This window comes from Ictidomys tridecemlineatus, chromosome 11, assembly GCF_052094955.1.
Source record: "Ictidomys tridecemlineatus isolate mIctTri1 chromosome 11, mIctTri1.hap1, whole genome shotgun sequence".
Lineage (NCBI taxonomy): Eukaryota > Metazoa > Chordata > Mammalia > Rodentia > Sciuridae > Ictidomys > Ictidomys tridecemlineatus.
The window spans coordinates 52281774-52302857 of NC_135487.1; the positions used below are offsets into that span (position 1 = coordinate 52281774).

General features: G+C 37.1%; 1 protein-coding gene across 1 annotated transcript in view; it reads left to right on the forward strand.

Moving 5' to 3' along the window:
- Dynlt5 (dynein light chain Tctex-type family member 5) overlaps positions 1-20405 on the forward strand; it is a 28505-nt gene extending 8100 nt beyond the window's left edge. The window contains exons 3-5 of the mRNA XM_005332378.3: positions 11509-11600; positions 17382-17506; positions 18599-20405. Of these exons, the coding sequence (XP_005332435.2) occupies positions 11509-11600; positions 17382-17506; positions 18599-18802 (421 nt within the window). The 3' untranslated portion in view covers positions 18803-20405. The remainder of the gene's footprint in view (positions 1-11508; positions 11601-17381; positions 17507-18598) is intronic.
- The last annotated feature ends 679 nt before the right edge of the window (positions 20406-21084 follow it).

Sequence of the window (21084 nt, forward strand, 5' to 3'; positions counted from 1 at the left end):
CGCCAAGAAGCAACCAGCAAGCAGGGAAAAAAGTGGCTGCAATTCTGGGGAATCCTGCTGGCTGAGCCCTCACTGACCCCCGGGCTGAGTTTGGGATTTCAGACGGGGAAGGAAGCAGTACAGTTCTATCCCCCACAACGGAAACTCCACCAAGGAAACCAGCGGCCACCATCTTGGAGAGCTGAAGTAACCACCGCCACTCTCCGACAGATTGCAACAATAAAACAGGTGTGTTTACCCAGCTCATCTCCCACACAGCGGGGAATTCGGGAATTCGCATAAAATCTCTCCTAGGCTTTCCGGGGGAGGGACTATCAGAGCAAGCCTGCATAAAGACGCAAGGAAAACTAGAGACACCTGACCTTCAACTCTCCCTCCCATAAGCAGCGAAAACGAAACCTGTCTAGCCAGCGCTGGGGGAGGGGCTAGCGGAAAAAATCAAAACAATAGAGTGCCGGGGTTCCCAATAGCCACCCTCCACACCCAACAAACGGCAGGCCCAGAGTACAGTTTGAACTGCCGAGAGGCATCACTCAGGGGAAGACTGGTCTAGTAGGAGAAGCTAGGACTAGCAGGAGAAACCACGGGACTAGAGACCAGGCCCTCTTGACTGGGCGGCTGGAGACTGCACACCCACCAGTGATCGATTGATTGCCCACCATCTGCCTGCACGACTGGGCGGCTGGAGTCTGCCCACATGCCGGTGACCAGGAGCTGAAACCAACTAGAGACAGTCCAGTCCCACACCCCCATTCAGACACCCTGGTAAGGAGCCTGGGGCCCGCCATAGCAGAGAGGTGACGTCACTGGAGCTCGGCCGTCGGAATTCCTTCCCAGCGGAATCCACTTTAGCAGGCATAGTCTACCAACATAAAGGAGAGACAACAGAGATATACAAAACCAAAACAAACCTATAGAAGAGAGCAAAAACACAGCAATCAAATAGAGCTGGAAAGTAACGTGAACATCATGACAAGGGAAAAAAGGAATACAAACAATGCAGGACAACTTAATTCTACAGGAGGACCTAGAAGCATCAGAAACAGGGATAGGGAAAGAACTCTGATGGAAAGGAATATTAGAGAAGACATGAGACAGCAAGTCCAAGCAATAAAAGTATATTTTGAAAATGAATTAAACAAACAAATTTAAATGGCAAAGAACGAGCTTTACCAGGAGATAGAGATCTTAAAAAAAACAAACAGTAATCCTAGAAATGCAGGAAACTATAAACCAAATTAAAAACTCAAACAAGAATATTACAAATAGACTAGATCAAGTAGAAGTCAGAACATCAGATAATGAAGACAAAGTTTATCAACTTGAAAAGAATACAGTCAACACCGAAAAGATGCTTAAATCCCACGAGCAATCTATTCAAGAGATATGGGATGTCATAAAAAAAACAAATTTGAGAGTCATCGGGATAGAAGGAGGCATAGAGATTCAAACCAAAGGAATAGACAACATATTAAATGAAATAATTCTAGAAAACTTCCCAGAGATGAAAGATGGAATGGATTGCCAAATCCTGGAAGCCTACAGGACCCCAAACATTCAAAACCATAATAGACCAACTCCAAGACATATAATTATGAAGATAGCCAACATATTAAAAGAATATTAAAAGCTATGAGAGAAAGGAGGCAGATTACATTCAGGGGTAAACCAATTAGGTTAACGACTGATTATTCATTACAGACTTTGAAAGCGAGAAGATCCTGGAACAATGTATTTCAAACACTGAAAAATAATGGATTCCAACCAAGAATACTGTATCCAGCAAAATTAAGCTTCAGATTTGACAATGAAATTAAAATCTTTCATGATAAAAAGAAAGCTAAAAGAATTCGCAGCCAGAAAACCAGCACTGCAAAGCATTTTGAGCAAAATACTACAAGAAGAAGAATTGAAAAATAGTGCCCAAACCTAACAGCGGGAGGTATCTCAGTAAAGGGGGAGGAAAATAACCAAAAAGTAAAAACTAGCCAAACTAAAATAAATAAATAAATAAACATGACTGGAAGTACAAATCATATTTCAATTGTAACCTTAAATGTTAATGGCCTAAACTCACCAATCAAGAGACATAGGCTAGTAACCTAGATCAAAAAAAAAAAATCTAACAATATGCTGCCTTCAGGAGACTCATATGATAGGAAAAGACATACACAGGCTGAAGATAAAAGGTTAGGAAAAATCATACCACTCACATGGCCCTCAGAAGCAAGCAGGACTGGCCATCCTCATATCGAATAAAATCAACTTCAAACCTAAGTTAATCAAAAGGGATAAAGAAGGACACTATATACTGTTAAAAGGAACCATCCACCAACAAGACATAAAATTAGCAATTTGTATGCACCAAACAATGGAGCTGCAACATTCATAAAATAAACTCTCCTCAAGTTCAAGAGTCAAATAGACTATAACTCAATAATTATGGGTGACTTCAACACACCGCTCTCGCCATTAGACAGATCCTCTAAACAAAAACTGAATAAAGAAACTATAGAACTCAACAGCACAATCAATAACCTAGACTTAACCGACATATATAGAATATATTAACCATCATCAAGTGGATACACGTTCTTCTCAGCAGCACATGGATCCTACTCAAAGATAGACCATATATTATGCCATAGGGCAACTCTTAGTAAATATAAAGGGGTGGAGATAATACCATGCACAATATCTGATCATAATGGAATGAAACTGGAAATCAATGATAAAAGAAGGAAGGAAAAATCCTACATCACCTGGAAAATGAACAATATGTTACTGAATGATCAATGGGTTACAGAAGACATAAAAGAGGAGATAAAAAAATTCTTAGAGACAAATGACAATACAGACACAACATACCAGAATCTATGGGACACAATGAGAGCAGTTTTAAGAGGGAAATTCATTTCTTGGAGTTCTTTCCTCAAAAAAAGAAAAAAACAACAAATAAATGAACTCACACTACACCTCAAAAACCTAGAAAAGGAAGAGCAAAACAACAGCAAATGTAGTAAAAAACAAGAAATAATTAAAATTAGAGCAGAAATCAACAAAATTGAAACAAAAAAAAACATTGAAAAAAATTGATAAAACTAAAAGTTGGTTCTTTGAAAAAATAAATAAGATCGACAGGCCCTTAGAGCCATGCTAATGAAGAGAAGAGAGAGAACTCAAATTACTAACATACGGGATGAAAAAGGCAATATCACAACAGACACTACAGAAATACAGAAGATAATTAGAAAGTATTTTGAAACCCTATATTCCAATAAAATAGAAGATAGTGAAGATATCGATAAATTTCTTAAGTCATAAGATCTGCCCAGATTGAGTCAGGAAGACACACACAATTTAAACAGACCAATAACTAAGGAAGAAATAGAAGAAGCCATCAAAAGACTACCAACCAAAAAAAGCCCTGGACCGGATGGGTATACAGCGGAGTTCTACAAAACCTTCAAAGAAGAATTAATACTAATACTTTTCAAGCTATTTCAAGAAATAGAAAAAGAAGGAGCTCTTCCAAATTCATTCTATGAGGCCAACATCACCCTGATCCCAAAATCAGACAAAGACACTTCAAAGAAAGAAAACTATAGACCAATATCTCTAATGAACTTGGATGCAAAAATTCTCAATAAAATCCTGGCAAATCGAATACAAAAGCATATCAAAAAAATTGTGCACCATGATCAAGTAGGATTCATCTCTGGGATGCAAGGCTGGTTCAATATATGCAAATCAATAAATGCTATTCACCACATCAATAGACTTAAAGACAAGAACCATATGATCATCTCGATAGATACAGAAAAAGCATTTGACAAAGTACAGCATCCCTTTATATTCAAAACACTAGAAAAACTAGGGATAACAGGAACTTACCTCAACATTGTAAAAGCTATATATGCTAAACTTCAGGCTAGCATCATCCTAAATGGAGAAAAACTGAAGGCATTCCCTCTAAAATCTGGAACAAGACAGGGATGCCCTCTATCACCACTTCTATTCAATTTAGTTCTTGAAATACTAGCCAGAGCAATTAGACAGACAAAAGAAATTAAAGGCATAAAAATAGGAAAAGAAGAACTTAAATTATCGCTATTTGCGGATGACATGATAATATATTTAACAGACCCCAAAGGATCTACAAAGAAGCTGCTAGAGTTAATAAATGAATTCAGCAAAGTGGCAGGATATAAAATCAACATGCATAAATCAAAGGCATTCCTGTATATCAGCAACAAAACTTCTGAAATGGAAATGAGGAAAACCACTCCATTCACAATATCCTCAAAGAAAATAAGATACTTGGGAATCAACCTAACAAAAGAGGTGAAAGATTTATACAATGAAAACTACAGAACCCTAAAGAGAGAGATAGAAGAAGATCTCAGAAGATGGAAAAATGTACCCTGTTCATGGATAGGCAGAACTAACATCATCAAAATGGCGATATTACCCAAAGTTCTCTACAGGTTTAATGCGATGCCAATCAAAATCCCAATGGCATTTCTTGTAGAAATAGATAAAGCAATCATGAAATTCATATGGAAAAACAAAAGACCAGAATAGCAAAAGCAATTCTAAGCAGAAAGTGTGAATCTGGAGTTATAGGGATACCAGAGTTGAAACTGTACTACAAAGCAATAGTAACAAAAACAGCATGGTACTGGTACCAAAACAGGCAGGTGGACCAATGGTACAGAATAGAGGACACAGAAACCAATCCACAAAATTACAACTTTCTTATATATGATAAAGGGGCTAAAAACATGCAATGGAGGAAGGATAGCATCTTCAACAAATGGTGCTGGGAAAACTGGAAATCCATATGCAACAAAATGAAACTGAATCCCTTTCTCTCGCCATGCACCAAAAGTTAACTCAAAATGGATCAAGGAGCTTGATATCAAATCAGAAACACTGCGTCTGATAGAAGAAAAAGTTGGCTATGATCTACGTACTGTGGGGTCGGGCTCCAAATTCCTTAATAGGACACCCATAGCCCAAGAGTTAATAACAAGAATCAACAAATGGGACTTACTTAAACTAAAAAGTTTTTTCTCAGCAAGAGAAACAATAAGAGAGGTAAATAGGGAGCCTACATCCAGGGAACAAATTTTTACCCCTCACACTTCAGATAGAGCCCTAATATCCAGAATATACAAAGAACTCAAAAAATTAAACAATAAATAACAAATAACCCAATTAACAAATGGGCCAAGGACCTGAACAGACACTTCACAGAGGAGGACATACAATCAATCAACAAGTACATGAAAAAATGCTCACCATCTCTAGCAGTCAGAGAAATGCAAATCAAAACCACGCTAAGATACCATCTCCCTCCAGTAAGATTGGCAGCCACTATGAAGTCAAACAACAACAAGTGATGGCGAGGATGTGGAGAAAAGGGTACTCTTGTACATTGTTGGTGGGACTGCAAATTGGTACGGCCAATTTGGAAAGCAGTTTGGAGATTCCTGGGAAAGCTGGGAATGAATCCACCATTTGACCCAGCTATTGCCCTTCTCGGACTATTCCCTGAGGATCTTAAAAGAGCGTACTATAGGGATACTGCCACATCAATGATCATAGTGGCACAATTCACAATAGCTAGACTGTGGAACCAACCTAGATGCCTTTCAATAGATGAATGGATAAAAAAAATGTGGCATCTATACACAATGGAGTATTACGCAGCACTAAAAAATGACAAAATCATAGTATTTGCAGGGAAATGGATGGCATTAGAGCAGATTATGCTAAGCGAAGCTAGCAAATACTTAAAAAACAAATGCCAAATGTCTTCTTTGATATAAAGAGAGCAACTAAGAACAGAGCAGGGAGGAAGAGCATGAGGAAAAGATTAACATTAATCAAAGACGAGTGGGGGGAGAGAAAGAAAGAGAGAAGGGAAAGCATATAGAAATGGTAGGAAACCTTCAATGTTACGCAAAATTACATATAAGAGGTTGTGAGGGGAAAGGGGGAGGGATACAAGGAAGAGAACTGAACAACAGCAGAGGAGGTAGAGAGGGAAGATGGGAGGGGAGGGGAGGGGGGATAGTAGAGGATAGGAAAGGTAGCAGAATACAACAGTCACTAATATGCCATTATGTAAAAATGTGAGTGTGTAACCGATGTGATTCTGCAATTTGTATTTGGGGTAAAAATGGGAGTTCATAACACAATTGAGTCAAATGTATGAAAGATGATATATCATGAGCTTTATAATGTTTTGAACAACCAATAAAAAGAAGAAAGAAAGAAAGAAAGAAAGGAAAAGAAAGAAATCTGCTATGATGGGCCATGCCCCTTCTTGATGATCCCATAGTAACAAAGAGGTAACCTTGGCACCCACAATCCCAGTGTTACCTCCCTGATGATTGCTGGGTACAGTGTGGTTTTGAACTTGTGTGCTCACTGGGGAGCTGCAGCATCAGTTTCCTCAGCTATCCTTTACCATCACCTCACCAACAATGTGAGTAAAACACCCCAAAACTACACCAAAATTCAGTAAACTTACTGAACTCCCAAGAAAAGGATTTTTCTATGCATATTTTATCTTACATTCTACATTACATTTGTTAAAAATGGGTTTAATTTTTCTTGTATTACCATTAACTCCCACTTTGCTTAATATATTGTGGTCAAAAAGTATTTCTTGAATGATTTTTTTTAAAAAAAAATCAAAAGAACAAAAATATAAATTAGAACCTGAAGCCTTTTTCTCTGTGCACTCTGACATTTCTCCACTGGGAGGCAGCAGATGACCTTAGCAATAACTTCCCCCATTCACCAGACCCTCCCCTCCAAAAAACATCTCACTTCATATTATTATTATTATTATTATGTACTAGAGATTGAACCCATGGCCTTGTGCATGGGAGGAAAGCACTCTTATCAACCGAGCTATATCCCCAGCCTAAAAAATGGCCCACTTTAATGATACCACTAAGGAGATGGTGGCTCCAGGCATTTCTTATTTACAAAGACAAGGAAGAGATGATACTTCTGACATTTAGTTACCTCTTGTTTCAGCTTCAAAACTTCAAAGTAAACAATAATGTATTGTAGGTTTTTCTTAAAAAGAAATAAGAGCTGGGAGAAAGAATTTTTGATGTTTTCATCCAAGGAAATGATAAATGTTTGAAAAGGTAGATATGATTACCCTGATTTGAACATTACACAATGTGAACATGTATCAAAACATCATGTGATACTCAAATATGTACAATTTTATGTGTCACTAAATAACTAAATAAATGGTGAAAAATGGCAGTGAAAATATCTGAAAGAGAGCTCTCAATAAGAATAGATGCTATGGTGTCTGCTGATATTTAATTGAAGGTATTGTTACTGTCTCCAACAGTCATAGCAATAAGACAGGCCTTGTAGTCTATGTAATCCATGGATGGGTCAGTAAGAAAATTTGCAACATGTTTTTGAGAAAATAAATTTCATCAAAGAATAAATAAGTTCCACACTCTTTTCAAAAACCACAAAACACAGTAGTTGTGAATGTGTGAGGAGAGAAGAGAGTTAGTGTCTGAAGGGCATTGAGCTAAAGCTCATCCAAGAGGTGAGGCGAGGGTCAAAGATAGCTGATGGAACCTCTGTTGTAGCCCTGGATGGATGCACAGGTTCAAAGCCATATTGCTCTCAGCAATAATGAGAGGTTAGTATGAGACATTTCCAAAGTCAGCCAGCTACAATGTAAGAGCTAAAGATTGTTATTTTGTACATACGCTCTTTCTCCGTGAAAGCTAATTTTTAACTGTTCTCATAGTAGCACATACAATTGCCAGCATTCACTGAATTCTGTATCAAATTTATATATTTTGATATAAATTTTATGGGACAACTGAAATTCATCCACTCAACTTGCAACATTGTGACAGGAATCTAATACATATATGATGATATACATTTATTATATATATACCATTAATAATTAAAATTATAATTTATTTCTGGAGTACCTCATGCTTTATCTTTAAAGATTTGAAAGGGCTTGAGTGAAGCTATTTATTGGTAGGAAATATATCCACATTTTCCTAAGTCAGTGTTCTGAACTTATTACTAAATCCCCCAATTTTAAAATATAGGAACTCTTTCATTTCTAAAACTTTGCCATACCCATATTGTAGTTGAATGTTATTTGCCCATATAGCAAGTATTTTTAATATTTTAACTCTTTTCTCAAGGACTGAATACCTTAGTTTTTTTTTTTTAAATTCAGCTCATTCTTCTTTTTTTCTCTTTCTCTAATCCATCTCATTCAGATATCAGAACTATCAGATCTGGGTTTTCAAAAATATCATAAATAGGGTTTAGGGTGTAGCTCAGTGGGAGAGCACTTGGCTAATGTGTAAAGCTCTCATTTTGATCTCCAGTACTTCAAGCAAACACACACACACACACACACACACACACACACACACACACATACACACGGTTTTTAAAAAGTAAGATTTTTCTTACAATTTTTCATGAAGTTATAGTCTTGATGAGGACATGGGCAGCCTCGCAAGGTATGGAAAACAGTTGACTAAACATGATAAGGTTTCCAGGTTTCCATCAAACTATCTGAAACCTTATCCCTCAAATCCTCATCTCCTCCACAACATTCACATCCGGTTTCATATTCTATTGCTTGAAGCATTGCCCTCAAAAATGGCAAACTGCATCAATTAGAATTTGTGTCAGTTACACCTAATGCTTCTTATAATTATTTATTTAAAAAACAAGCACTAGTCTAAATAAAATAGGAATTTATTTTTCTCTTACATAAAAGAAGCCTGGAGAGAGGCAATTCCGGGAACTGGGCTTTGGTCATTCTGATCTATATGATCCACAGGTCATCTCAAGGACCAAGAAGCTGCTGAGCTCCTACCATCATATCCATATTCCACTAACCAAGGAGGGGAAAACCAGGTTTCTGTTGGTTAAATTCACTTTGTTTTGTTTTTGAGGAAGCTTTCTCAAAATTTCCACCTAACAGTTTCATTTGCATTTCATTAGTTCAAGCCATGTTAACTACAATAAGAAAAAGAGAATAAGAATTCGCCTTTAATTTAAACAGAAATATTCTCACAAACTTACGGATCTGTAACCAAAGTAGGAGAGAACAACATTGGAAAGAAAATGGGAGTCCACACCACAATGCTTATTATAATTTTCTTTATGATAATGGAATACGTGAAACAACTTAAAAGGTCCAGTGACTAAATGGTTAACAAAGTGCAGAATATTCATATGGTAAGTGTTGTCTTGATGTTTAAAATATTGATGCACACTACTCTTTGTTGACATGGAAAGTTATCCATGATACAGTTTCAAATGGGAAGATAAAATAACACCAGCAGCTCTGCTACAATTTCCATATGCAAGATCTATCATTGAAAAGATTTTTTTTTTAATGTTGATAGTGCTTAGGTAACCACTGAGGTTTGTCATTTTTGTATAATTTTCTTCCTTTATCATTTTCTACGTGCTTTAAATTTTTTACAAGTATACATTGTTTATGTGACTACTGTGGAAATAAAAAGGTACTGAGTGAAATCATCTTCAATAATTCATAAAAAGCAATCTGTGAAACTTTCTATTTGCATGCCAATATTTTACCATTAGAGTTTTAAAGCTGCCCTTATGACACTAATTTCATAGCAATGATACTATGAAGTATATGATTATTCATCTTCAAGTAAGTCTGAATAAAGCAATAGTGAGGATTTTTGTTTATAAAAAATCCTTATTTGCCTTAGTTTTAGTCTTAGACTATTCACCCTAGCTAATTTGAGTCTTGTACCAACTCTACTTACCACTGTCTCTGAATTTTTAGTGTGGTATTTAGAAGAAAAGAAATAGGGTTTTTATCAAAACCTTCTGAAGGTCGTGCTTATAAATTTTAATTACAGTAACTGATTATGTCAAGTAGTTATTTTCATTCTGTCAGATATCATCATATGTGAGACTTTGTCACTGGGAACTCAATAGGGAGCTCAATATTTGAAATCTGTCTTCCTCCCAACATGTATGGCATTAAACCCTTTGCTTCATTTCCTTTATCTCTGAAATGGGTAGAATAATGACTCCTTTGCTTATGTTACAGGATATTGTGAAGGTTTTAAAATGAGATAACTGATGGGAAATGTTTTGCAAAGCTGAAAGCACCTACCATTCTGGGGTGCACTGAGTGATCTCAGAATAGAGGGGCTTATTTATACAACATGGGGTTTTCAAAGCAGAAACGTTCATCTTTGATACTACCCACAACACCTGCGGCCGCTAGAGCCAATTAGGTTGCTTGCTACTTCAAAGGGCAGCAGAAAACCGAGGCACACAGGTGTTATAAAAAAGAAGAGAAAATCACCAATCCAGAAACCCACCACGTTGGGGGGGGTGGGGAAAGGAGCCAGTATTTCCTGCATCCCTTTCTTGGGCTGATTGGGTAAACCTTAATTTATCCTGTAAATTGTATTGTATTAAAAGATTTTTCAAATAAACTATCCATGTTGTCCTTAAAATATCAATTTGCAAGAAGTTCATTAATTCCACAGAGCAAATTTCAACTCCTTACAGAGGGAAAACCCCAAAGGGTTAAGAACAGATATCTCGTTCTCATTTAATTAAAGCAAAAAAAAAAAAAGCCTATTTAGAAAAGTGGTCACTCTGTTCACACATGCTATTCTAGCATATCCTTTGAAATGACATCTGTCTCAACTTCCACATTCACAGGTGGAGGAAATTGGGGGTAGAGAGTTCGAAGTTGAATTTCATCTGCGCTGAGCTGAATTAAAGTAGTGCTGGAGGGACAGTGGGGGCTCCCCTTTGCTTGTGTCTCCTATTTAGCACCTGGATAAGCTCAGGTTGCCTTGGTAACCAAGCCCAAACTCTTTCTTAATGTTGAAAAGGGTGATTGATGCTTATTGACTTAGAATAGTTTGGGTGAATTGTGGTTTCTTTCACCAGATAAGTTTCTCATTTTTCTCCTTTATACTGAAGGGATTTGGTAGGAACATATAATAGTGAGCTTTTTATAATACCCTATGTATACACAGATTTGTTTCCCAACATTTTAAGCTCCCTTATATATCACCAGTCCCTTGTGAGCTTTGTCTACTTTGAGGAATATTTTTGCATCTGTGTTAGAGATGCAATTGGCAGTGGCTTTTGAAGCAGGCACTCTATCACGCTATAGTCAGCAACCCAGGGGCACTTTCTGGATGGCCAGATGACCTGGGTAACTCCACCAGCCTTCAACCACTCACTGATACTTGCTCCAACTAACTTCTCTTCATCTCAGTTGTTTTCATCTCTAACATGTTTTAGACTTTAAATAGGTCCCTGGAATATTTATATAAAGACTTCCTTGAAATTTCCATAGAAAAAATTTTACCTCTGTAAATATATTAGCTTAAAGCAATAGTATGGGTTTTTTAAATTATTATAATAAGAGTGGTTAAAATGTATTTTCTCCCTTGCTTTTAGCTCTATGAGTACCGTGTCTTATATGGATGAACCAGGCCAACGTGACGAGGTCTCTCGCCTTCCAGTCCAGATGGAGAACACCTACCAGTTGGGTGTGTTACTTAATCACTCATCCCTCTTATAAAATTATAATAACTGATGTTTACTTAAAATGATATCTGATAGCCTGTCATTGTCTTCAATCCTGGCATAAGAACCTTAATTGATTAATTTGACGCTGCCTTAGTTTCTTCCTCTGCAAAATAGGAACATCATTTATTGCCTGCTTTTCTTTACCAGTGTTTCCTAAATACAAAGTAATTCACTGGGAGGCATTGATGTGTGTTTGACATAACTAAATTAAGAATTTCATTAGATATTTCTGGATGGAGTTATTATATACATTTTACACACACACACACACACACACACACGCACACACACACACACACAAGTTAAGTGAAAGATATATGCGTTGATGTTTTTTATCCAACAAAACCAACCAGTACTGTTGATGGGTGGAGGAAAAATCTTCAAGGCAGAAGCAAATAATTTGTGGTCCCCTGTTGACAGAGATGTTTATCTATTACCACAGAGGTTTCAGGTCTTTGAAAACAAAGATCTTTGCACCTGCCCCTATACTCCCAAGTGGAGCCCATAGCAAATATCTTTTCCCATTCATGTTTCTCATAGACCCACTTGTTTTCTCTAAATATGTACCTGCCCACGATTATCTGAATTTATGTGTAATTACTGCTCTATAGAAATTCCACAGAGACTTCCCAAGAGGAAAAAAAAAAAAGGCCCCATGAGCCAGGGTAATTCCATCTGTGACCAGTTAACCCCAAGAAAATTATAAACTACCAGCGCATCCTACTAGATCCTGTATGCAGTTTTCGACAGTAATCTCTAAAACTGCATGGATTATAGGGCTTCATCATTAGTCAGTCGACTAGGTTTCCACTAGCTAATATTGCTGCCATCAATACATTTTTATACTCTTTCTGGTGACAATACCCAATTTTCCTTGGGGATGTTCCACAGCCACGACCATTACCACATTTTGTCCACACAATTCTGCTGTGACAACGCTGGCTTCATAGACGGCACAGTAACTGATTCTGGATGGCATGTAACCCTGGTCAATCCAATAAAAACTTCTGAGATGAAATTCAGGAAATATTGTCTGAACTGTTAGAGAAGCAGATAAGGCCATGGAATCCAAAGAAATGTAGGATCTGTGGTATTTTCTACCCTCTTGCCCTCACATAGAACTCCACATGAAACAGAGAGAACAACTGAATCCTGGTGCCATATTTGAATCCTAAATCCAGTTAGCTATCTTAGACTTTTCAGTTTGGTGAGATAAGTTTGGATCAGGATTTTCCCCCACTTATAACGAGAACTTCTTAAGCACTGGGGGCCTATACCCTTGAGCTACACCCACTGAAAAGCTTTGAATCAGATTTCAAAAAGATAAGGCAGTTGAAATGTGAATTCCTGTGTTTCTTCTTTGTGAAGCTACATTTTCACAACGTATTTCTTTAAATAGACAAACTAAATTATCTTATCAGTTTTAGTACTGGGTGTTGGACCAAGTTAGAAAAGTAATTTCAGGAAAAGCTTAGTACAGATAAAATATTTCCATATTTTTTATAAAAGTCTGTGTGAATTATTTATTTATGATGAAAGTCTCTTTATGTTCCACAATCCACTTTTTAATTTTAGCCATTTTAATCAAAACTGTATTTCCACTTCTACTTATTTCTGGGCTTATTTTGCATGAGAAAGGTACTCTGTGAGCCTTTAGTAAAATTTTCTCATATCTACACAATGTAATACTGGCTAGAAGAGTGGGGATGGAAATCAGTCAGTTACCAACTCTATCATGTTTAAATTTTTATTTTAGCCAATGACGTTAGCATCGCCTAAACACATCTTAAGTGTATAGCAGGTTTGTCCTCTCTTTGAACAATTACAGTTACCAAAATTGAGGTGCAACATGAATGTAATTCATGAAAGTAGGAGAGGAAATGGAGAAAGTTGTTTTTTTTTAAAGTAAACATAATTTGCATTTTTTCACTAATTACTAAACAAGAGTACAGAAGAACACACAGGCTTGGGATCTGATACATCTAAATTTGAATTCTGGTTTTGATAAATTCTAGGCAAATGATATTTGAGTTAAGTGTTTAACATCCTTGAATCTTAAGTTTCTTCATATGTAAATAAGGATGATAGTCTATGAGAATCAAATGAGTTAATCTATTTGAATTGCTTCTCGGTTGGTTTCTATTGCTCCTGAAAGTGTCAGACTCCAGAAACATACCATAATCTCTAAGAATAAAGGCCTCCTGTGATATTCAATGAAGCTTCCTATTGATTATAGATGAAGTGTTCCATGAGACTTTTTCTGGAGTTATGATTAAAGTGGTGCCTGATTCTTTAAAAACGTTGTTTATAAGCATGAGGGCTTTTGTTACACATCTTTGCAGTCACATGAAGACAGCCTGCCTGAGAATGAAGCAGCGAAATAGTGAGAACCTACGTACTGAGAGGAGAGACAAAGATCACTTGAGCTCAGTTTTGGTGCAGTGATCGGGTCCTGTCTCTGGTGTCAGATTTTCTTGGGCAGAACTTGTCAATCTCTCAGTATTGACTCTGTGCCACCCCATGGGTCCTTCCCAACCCTGGGGGCCTTACTATCTTCCTACTTATCTCCTCTCCCATCCTGCTGTCTTCTCAGCAAGGCGCATCCTCTCCCACCGCTTACTTCAGAGGGCCATAACCACAGTCACAGCAAAACACCAATAAAATAAATATCTAATGAGTGTTTCATTATGTGGTACAACTGTTCTAAACATTGTAAATATTTAACTCACTTAATCCTAACGAAAATTAATATGTTGTAATTCTCATTACCCCAGCTTACAATTGGGCCTGGATATATTAAGTGATCTTAACTATAGCTGTCCTCTTTTAAATCTATTTTTAATTTTATTTGGTCATAATTTCTTCACATCTTTGCCTTTAAATTTCTAAAACAGTTGGGGAAAAAGCTACCTAAAAAAAGAAGAAAAGCTAGTCAATTCTGAAAGTGACTTCAGAGAAGCTTAATTTGAAAATCAAACATTGACTCTATCTATCTATTATCTATCTATCTATCCATCTATCTATCTATCTATCTATCTCTATCTCTATCTCTCTATCTCAGCATCCCAACCTAAGCAATGGATGATGCTGGATGTATAGGGAAAGGCCACAATGAAATAAGAAAAGAAATTTTTATTTCTATATTTCAAATTTTTTTCAAAATAGAAGCTTATTAATAGAATTGGAAAAAAAACTGAGCAAAGTATGGAAAGAACATTGGAAAGACAATGGGAACTATTGGGAACAGGGACTCAAGTGTCACCCAGATTCTCTTTCTAGTGCTAACCTGTGTGCAGGCTTCCTTTCTACAATGAAAAAATATGTCCTTTGGCAGTTCCTAAGATTCACAAGTCTTCTGCTAAAGGAAGAGGTTGACTCTTTTTTTTTTTTCTAGTTCCAGTTTAAAATAAGAGTGTCTAATTAGAAAGGACTCTAATTGGTCTGTCTCAGGGCAGTGTCACCTGTGAGTCAATCAACCATGCTCAGAACTTGAGCTTATGGAAGGTGAGAGGTAGATCCTAAAGAGCCACATGAGTGGAGAATGAAGAGATCAGTTCCCAGAAAGGAAGATATTGTTCCCAGAAGGAAGAGAGGAGCACTAGGCGAACAAAATACCTGCACTCAAGGAATCTGCCATTTTCTAAAGGAAATCAAGCATATAAGTAGATACAATGCCAGGCAGAACTAAGTTCCATGTGAGTGAAGATGGCCAGGAATATTCAAATGGAAATTTTCTATAAGATCCACAGGAAAGTAACAGAACTGTATGAATTGGAACTAGTTTACAGGGGTACTTACATATGTTGCTCTATCTCTGACCCCAAGCAGCAGGAGCAAGCCATTCACAGATTGATAATCTCATGTCTGTTCCATAGAAGAAAGATGTCTGCTGAATAATGGTTAGTTTTAATAGTGGTTAGTTCTCAGAGTCATCGTATCACATGTGTCGACTTACTTCCCACCACGATTTAAATTGAAGTGAGCAATTTCTATATTATCCAAGTGAAAACACTATTTTTGGATCCTCAGGTGACTAGCCTATGGTCACAAACTACACCCTTCTGTTAAGTTCAGCCTAAGAAACTGCAGCAGGAAGGTAGAAGGGAGGACTGTGTAGCCTGGGAATTCACTTTCCTGGATCCCTGCCCATGGGCTCATCTCAGCCAAAGGAGGCTAGCTGCTCACAAGGGAGCCATCTCCACACAACTGTTCTGGGATTAAGAACTGCCTTCCCGGATTCCTCCAGCCAAGGGTTGGGTGAGAGTAACATCCTCACTTCCACTGGCCATGGAGGACTGCACTATCCCTTAGGATTTCCTCCGACCCCGTCAGACCCTTGATTGAATCATTCTGGATTTTCCTAACTTCAGTTTGCCATGTTTACTTAGACCCTGACAGATACAGGCATTAAACTAAACTTATTAATAGATACTGATGACTACTAAAAGAGAATTGGATATGATTCCCAGTCTCATTCCTTCATCTTTATCAATTCAGCAGTGACTCAGAGTGTAGATGTCAAGCCCTGACACAGTTGCCACGTTATATCATGACATGAGCAGATGACCAGAGAGATCATAAGGCTCACATTCCAGGGATGCAGGATAAAATAGATTCGTTTGAAATAATGACCTGAATGCGAACTAAATGCGGTCGAAAATATAAATTCTAGTATTAGACAAACCTGTCCATCCCAGCTCTGCCACTGTGTGATTCTAGACAGGTTAATGAAATTAACTTAGACCTGTGTATTGGAGTTAACAAGGGAGATTCAGCTCAGATTATAAACAATTATATAAACAAAAGTAAAGTGCTTATCATGGTGCCTGATACATAGAAAATGACTAGCAAAAAAAAAAGTAGCCATTATTTGTGTGATGATTATTATCTATAAAGTGTTTAATTCTATTTAAATTCAGATATCATACATTAAATATTTATGTGCTTAGCACTGAATTAGACTTTGAAAAGGATAAAATCCAATCTTGCTTACCATTTCACTGGAGAGAAACTCAGATTTGCCTTAGCTATTATCAAGTGGATGATGAGCCAGTATAGCAGCAGGGACCAGTGTGCGGGAATTAGGGAGAGCTGAAGGGATGAATTGCACCTGAGGGGAGGTTCAAGTCTATCTGAAGAAGACATCTGAGCTGGACTTGAAATATGAGTGGATATTTCTCAGATGCACAGATGGGGAGTGGTGCTCCACTTGAAAGTAAGTGCAAGAGAAAAGACACGTGAGCATCCTTTAAAAGACAGGTGGGCCCCAGGAGCTGGAGCAGCATGGGTATGGGGGCTATGGCAGAGAAGCAGAGACCATAGGTTGGTTAGGAGCCAAACCATAGAACTTGTCGAGCGAAATATCACTTCAGAGTCCAGGGTTTCAAGCAATTGTTCTCATTGCCAAGTGGTAGGTAAATTAGAGGATGGAAGAGCTGGGGAGCCAACTGGAAATATGTTGACACTGAAGTTAAGACACCAGCATGGGAACTAGGAAGAAAGATCTGCAAAGTCAAACAGTGTTAATCACACTCTGTACATAGTCTGATGTATTGTCTTCTTTTCTTCCCCCAGAAAAACCTAACTGGACACCTCATTAGGACCTCTTTCTTCCTTATGATATAGAGGCCACCAGACTAGTAAAGGCCTCTCCATGTTTCAGTGTTCTCTGATTAGTCTACGGGCAGGAGGATATGATTTTAAATTACTTCTTACAAAGAACTTCCCATGTGTATTTTCAGGTCCTATCAAACATTTTCCTGTGGTCACTGTTAATCATATCTTGCAAGATGTGTTGACTGACTATCTGCAAAAAGAAGAATATGAACCAGAGTTCTGCAGACAGATAACTAAAACAATTTCAGAGGTACATGTGTGATTTGCCTAAGTGGTTAGCTATAACTACAATATTTGCTGAAAGCACACCACATCTTCTACTTTTAATGAAGGAAATTCACCTTTCAGTAGTAGTTTAAAAATTATGTTTTTTTAAACTGTTTATTATGTCATATGCCATATATGTGTTATATAACAAGCATTTGTCTAAAACAATGTAGTTTTTTCATTTCTTCTAATTAGTTATACATGATATTGGAGTGCATTTTGATTCATTGTATAGAAATGGAGTACAGACTTTCATTTCTCTGGTTGTACTTGATGTAGAGTCACATTCATACAATGGTATATATACTTAGGGTAATGATGTCTGTCTCATTCCACCATCTTTCCCACCACCCCACTACTCCCTCCCCTCTCCTCACTCCCCTTTGCCCAGTCCTAAGTTCCTCCATTATTCTGTTCCCTTTCTCCCCTCATTATGGGTAAAACAATGTATTTTGAACACAAATATATAAAAACTACTCCACTTTAAAAATTTTTATTGTAAAAGATAGTGTTTGGATCATCATTTTCTTTTCACCATAGCAGCTTTTTAAGAGCCATTAAATATAGACAATGGATCCCTAAATCCTTTCTAGTTTTATCAACAAAATTACTACCAATTTAGCATGGTTTCCTCTGCTTTGTGTTTTTAGTGAACTATTTAATAAACCTTTGTGACTGCTCGAGTTACAAGAGATTGCAGAGAATGACTCCTGCTCAGAACTGAAAGACAGTATGACTCTAGTTTAGACTAGCCTAGTGCTAACACTCTTGAAGGGATGCCACCTTAATTTAGGTTTTCAAGAACACAGAATTAATGTGCCCTGAATGAGTTTTTCCATGTGCCTTAGAAAATGTAGATTTATTGCTGATGTTATGATTTTTCCCCTGAACATCCTATCACATGAGGACAGTTCTAAAGGAAATCATAGCTTCAGTTCTACAACCACTATGGAAAGCATCTACAATGGATCACGCTGTTTTTTTTTAAATCCACTATGTTTATAACAAAGGTTGAGATTTCTGAATTTTCATATGTGGCTAAATAAGGAACCCTCTCCTTTTTTTAAATTTCTAGGTTATTAAAGCCCGGGTCAAGGAATTGATGATTCCACGGTACAAACTAATTGTAATGATTCACATTGGACAACTGAATGGTCAGAGCATACTTATTGGAAGCAGATGCCTCTGGGATCCTAAAAGTGATACAGTTTCATCCTATGTTTTCAGAAATTCTTCTCTCTTTGCTCTTGCAAATGTCTACGCAGTTTACTTTGAGTGATTGAAACTGAGAAATGTTGATTTTTCTTTTCAAATCATGAAATGGGCTGTATCTATGCACACACAAAGTGTTACTGTCAAAAATTTTAAGCCTAATACTTCAAACAACTGGAAGCTTTTGTAAGGATCAGGGTCAGGGAGGGTGTACGAGAGAGTCTTGTTTATCCACAGCAGGAACTAAGTCTTGGTTCTGTTGGATTGTTTTTCATAAACATAGCTTCTTATTAAATAAAACTTTGGGTAGTAATTATTTTATTTATCCTTTAGCTAGAAAGTTAGAATTTCCTGCAGTCCTTTTTGATGAAGAGAAATTTTGGCAATATATGACTATGTATCCTGGCCAACAGAAGATAGTGGAATAGTCAGCATGGTATACACAAATGATAAATGTTAATATGCCTCAGTGCTGCATATAAAGGAATACTGGTTTTCATTTTGCACTTAATAAATTGAGCAGCATTCATTAACTGCAATTATTGTTACATGTACCTGACAGTTGAAACTGCTGAGGTAGAATTAATGACTTCATAACAATTACCATGGTCCCATAGGGCCTCAAGCTAAAAGTAGAAGCTCTTGTGGGCTGCCTGCACTTTACAAAATTGTGGAAGGACCGTACACTGGCTCTTCGATAATGGAAACTATAACTGAACAAAGGCTTTTTAGGACACTGATGTAGACATTATATTAAATATACATGATGCTTAATAGTAAATGTATCTGTAACACATAAAATCACGTATTAGAAAGAGACACTACTTTTAAATATACACTGCCTGATGTGTCTCTGAATAGGTTCGCCCCCACTAATGAAATTTTACACAAAATGTATAGCTGGCAGCTTAACAAATAAAACATGTATACTTACCATTTTGTTCCTCTGAATTTAATACCAAAGTGACCCAGTGTGGTTTTGAATGGATGGGCATTAAAATTTACAGGGCTGAAATAGCTTATTATTCTGCTGGTTAATGTATCTTATACCATGGATCATTTATTTTTATGGAGCTTTCAGGCCTTTGTGTGCATGTAAAACGATGCTGTGTTGTTCCTGGATGGTAAGTCGACTGCCTAGAGGACAGTTGTTAAAGGTCAAAGACAAATCTTTCACATATGGAGAAAATTAGCAATGTTATAGTCCCAAGGAAAAAATGATGTGTAATTCATATCAAAAAGAAGTTAACAAATGGAAAAACCAGTCATTGCTTTCTACTTTTAAATGTTTGGGTGTCTTTACTTTTCCCTAAAATGTAGTAAAAAATGCCTGCCTTTTAAATCCCTTTCCTTCTCCTTTTTCTGGCTTACCAAATGACTTTTCAAAGTGAATTTGTCAATTTTCAGGGTTGTTTTAAAAAAAAATTTTTAGTTGTTGATGGACCTTTGTTTTATTCATTTATTTATATGTGGTGCTGAGAATTGAACCCAGTGCCTCACACATGCTAGGCAAGCGCTTTACCACTGAGCCACAACCCTAGCCCCAATTTTCAGTTTTTTTCTGTTAGTGCTTTCATGGGAATATGTGTGTGTGTTAATCTATCACAACCAATATTTGTCCCGTCTCCACAGGTCGATTTTGGATCTGGATTACATTATAAATCTTGTAACTAGATGAGCTTTGTGTTTTCATTACACGTTTGTGAACAACTTCCTTCTTGGACCAATGGCAGATTCAATCTCACGACAATTTTGCATGAATAAAGCAGAATGAAGAAACATTTGTAGTAGATAGAAAGCCAATTGTAAAAATGTTTTAAAAAGTATTTTTTTTCAGAGTGCTAAATTCTATTCCATGAAATAATTTATCAGCATTTATCCTAAATTTTAGCGGGCATCAAAACCTTAAAACATGGTAACAGGTAAAAAAAAAAAAACAAAAGAAGCAGTTCCTCATCACATTGCCATGTACTACTGTAATTCAGATGAATTCAGAGATGAATTCCAGCAATTATATAGCAGTAGAAGAATATACAGTAAAAACCAACTTCTTGTGACTAATTTAGGAGAGTGCCAGTGACCACACAAAGCCTTGGGGTAAGAAATTTTTAAGGAAATGACACTGTAAATTTGCAGGAGTTATTTTACTCTAAAAAAAATGCTTAACATCCCTGGCATTTCCCTAGGCTTCCTATGTGCCATTCTTCTTCCTGGACCAGCTGTGTCCCTCCTCACCTCAGAACATTCGCTTATGCTCTTCTCATCTCAGAACACGCCTCCCCATTCCCTGTCAGCCCCTTTCTTCACTTTTCTGAGTCAGCCTCAGGTCTCTCCTTCTCTCCAAGTCCT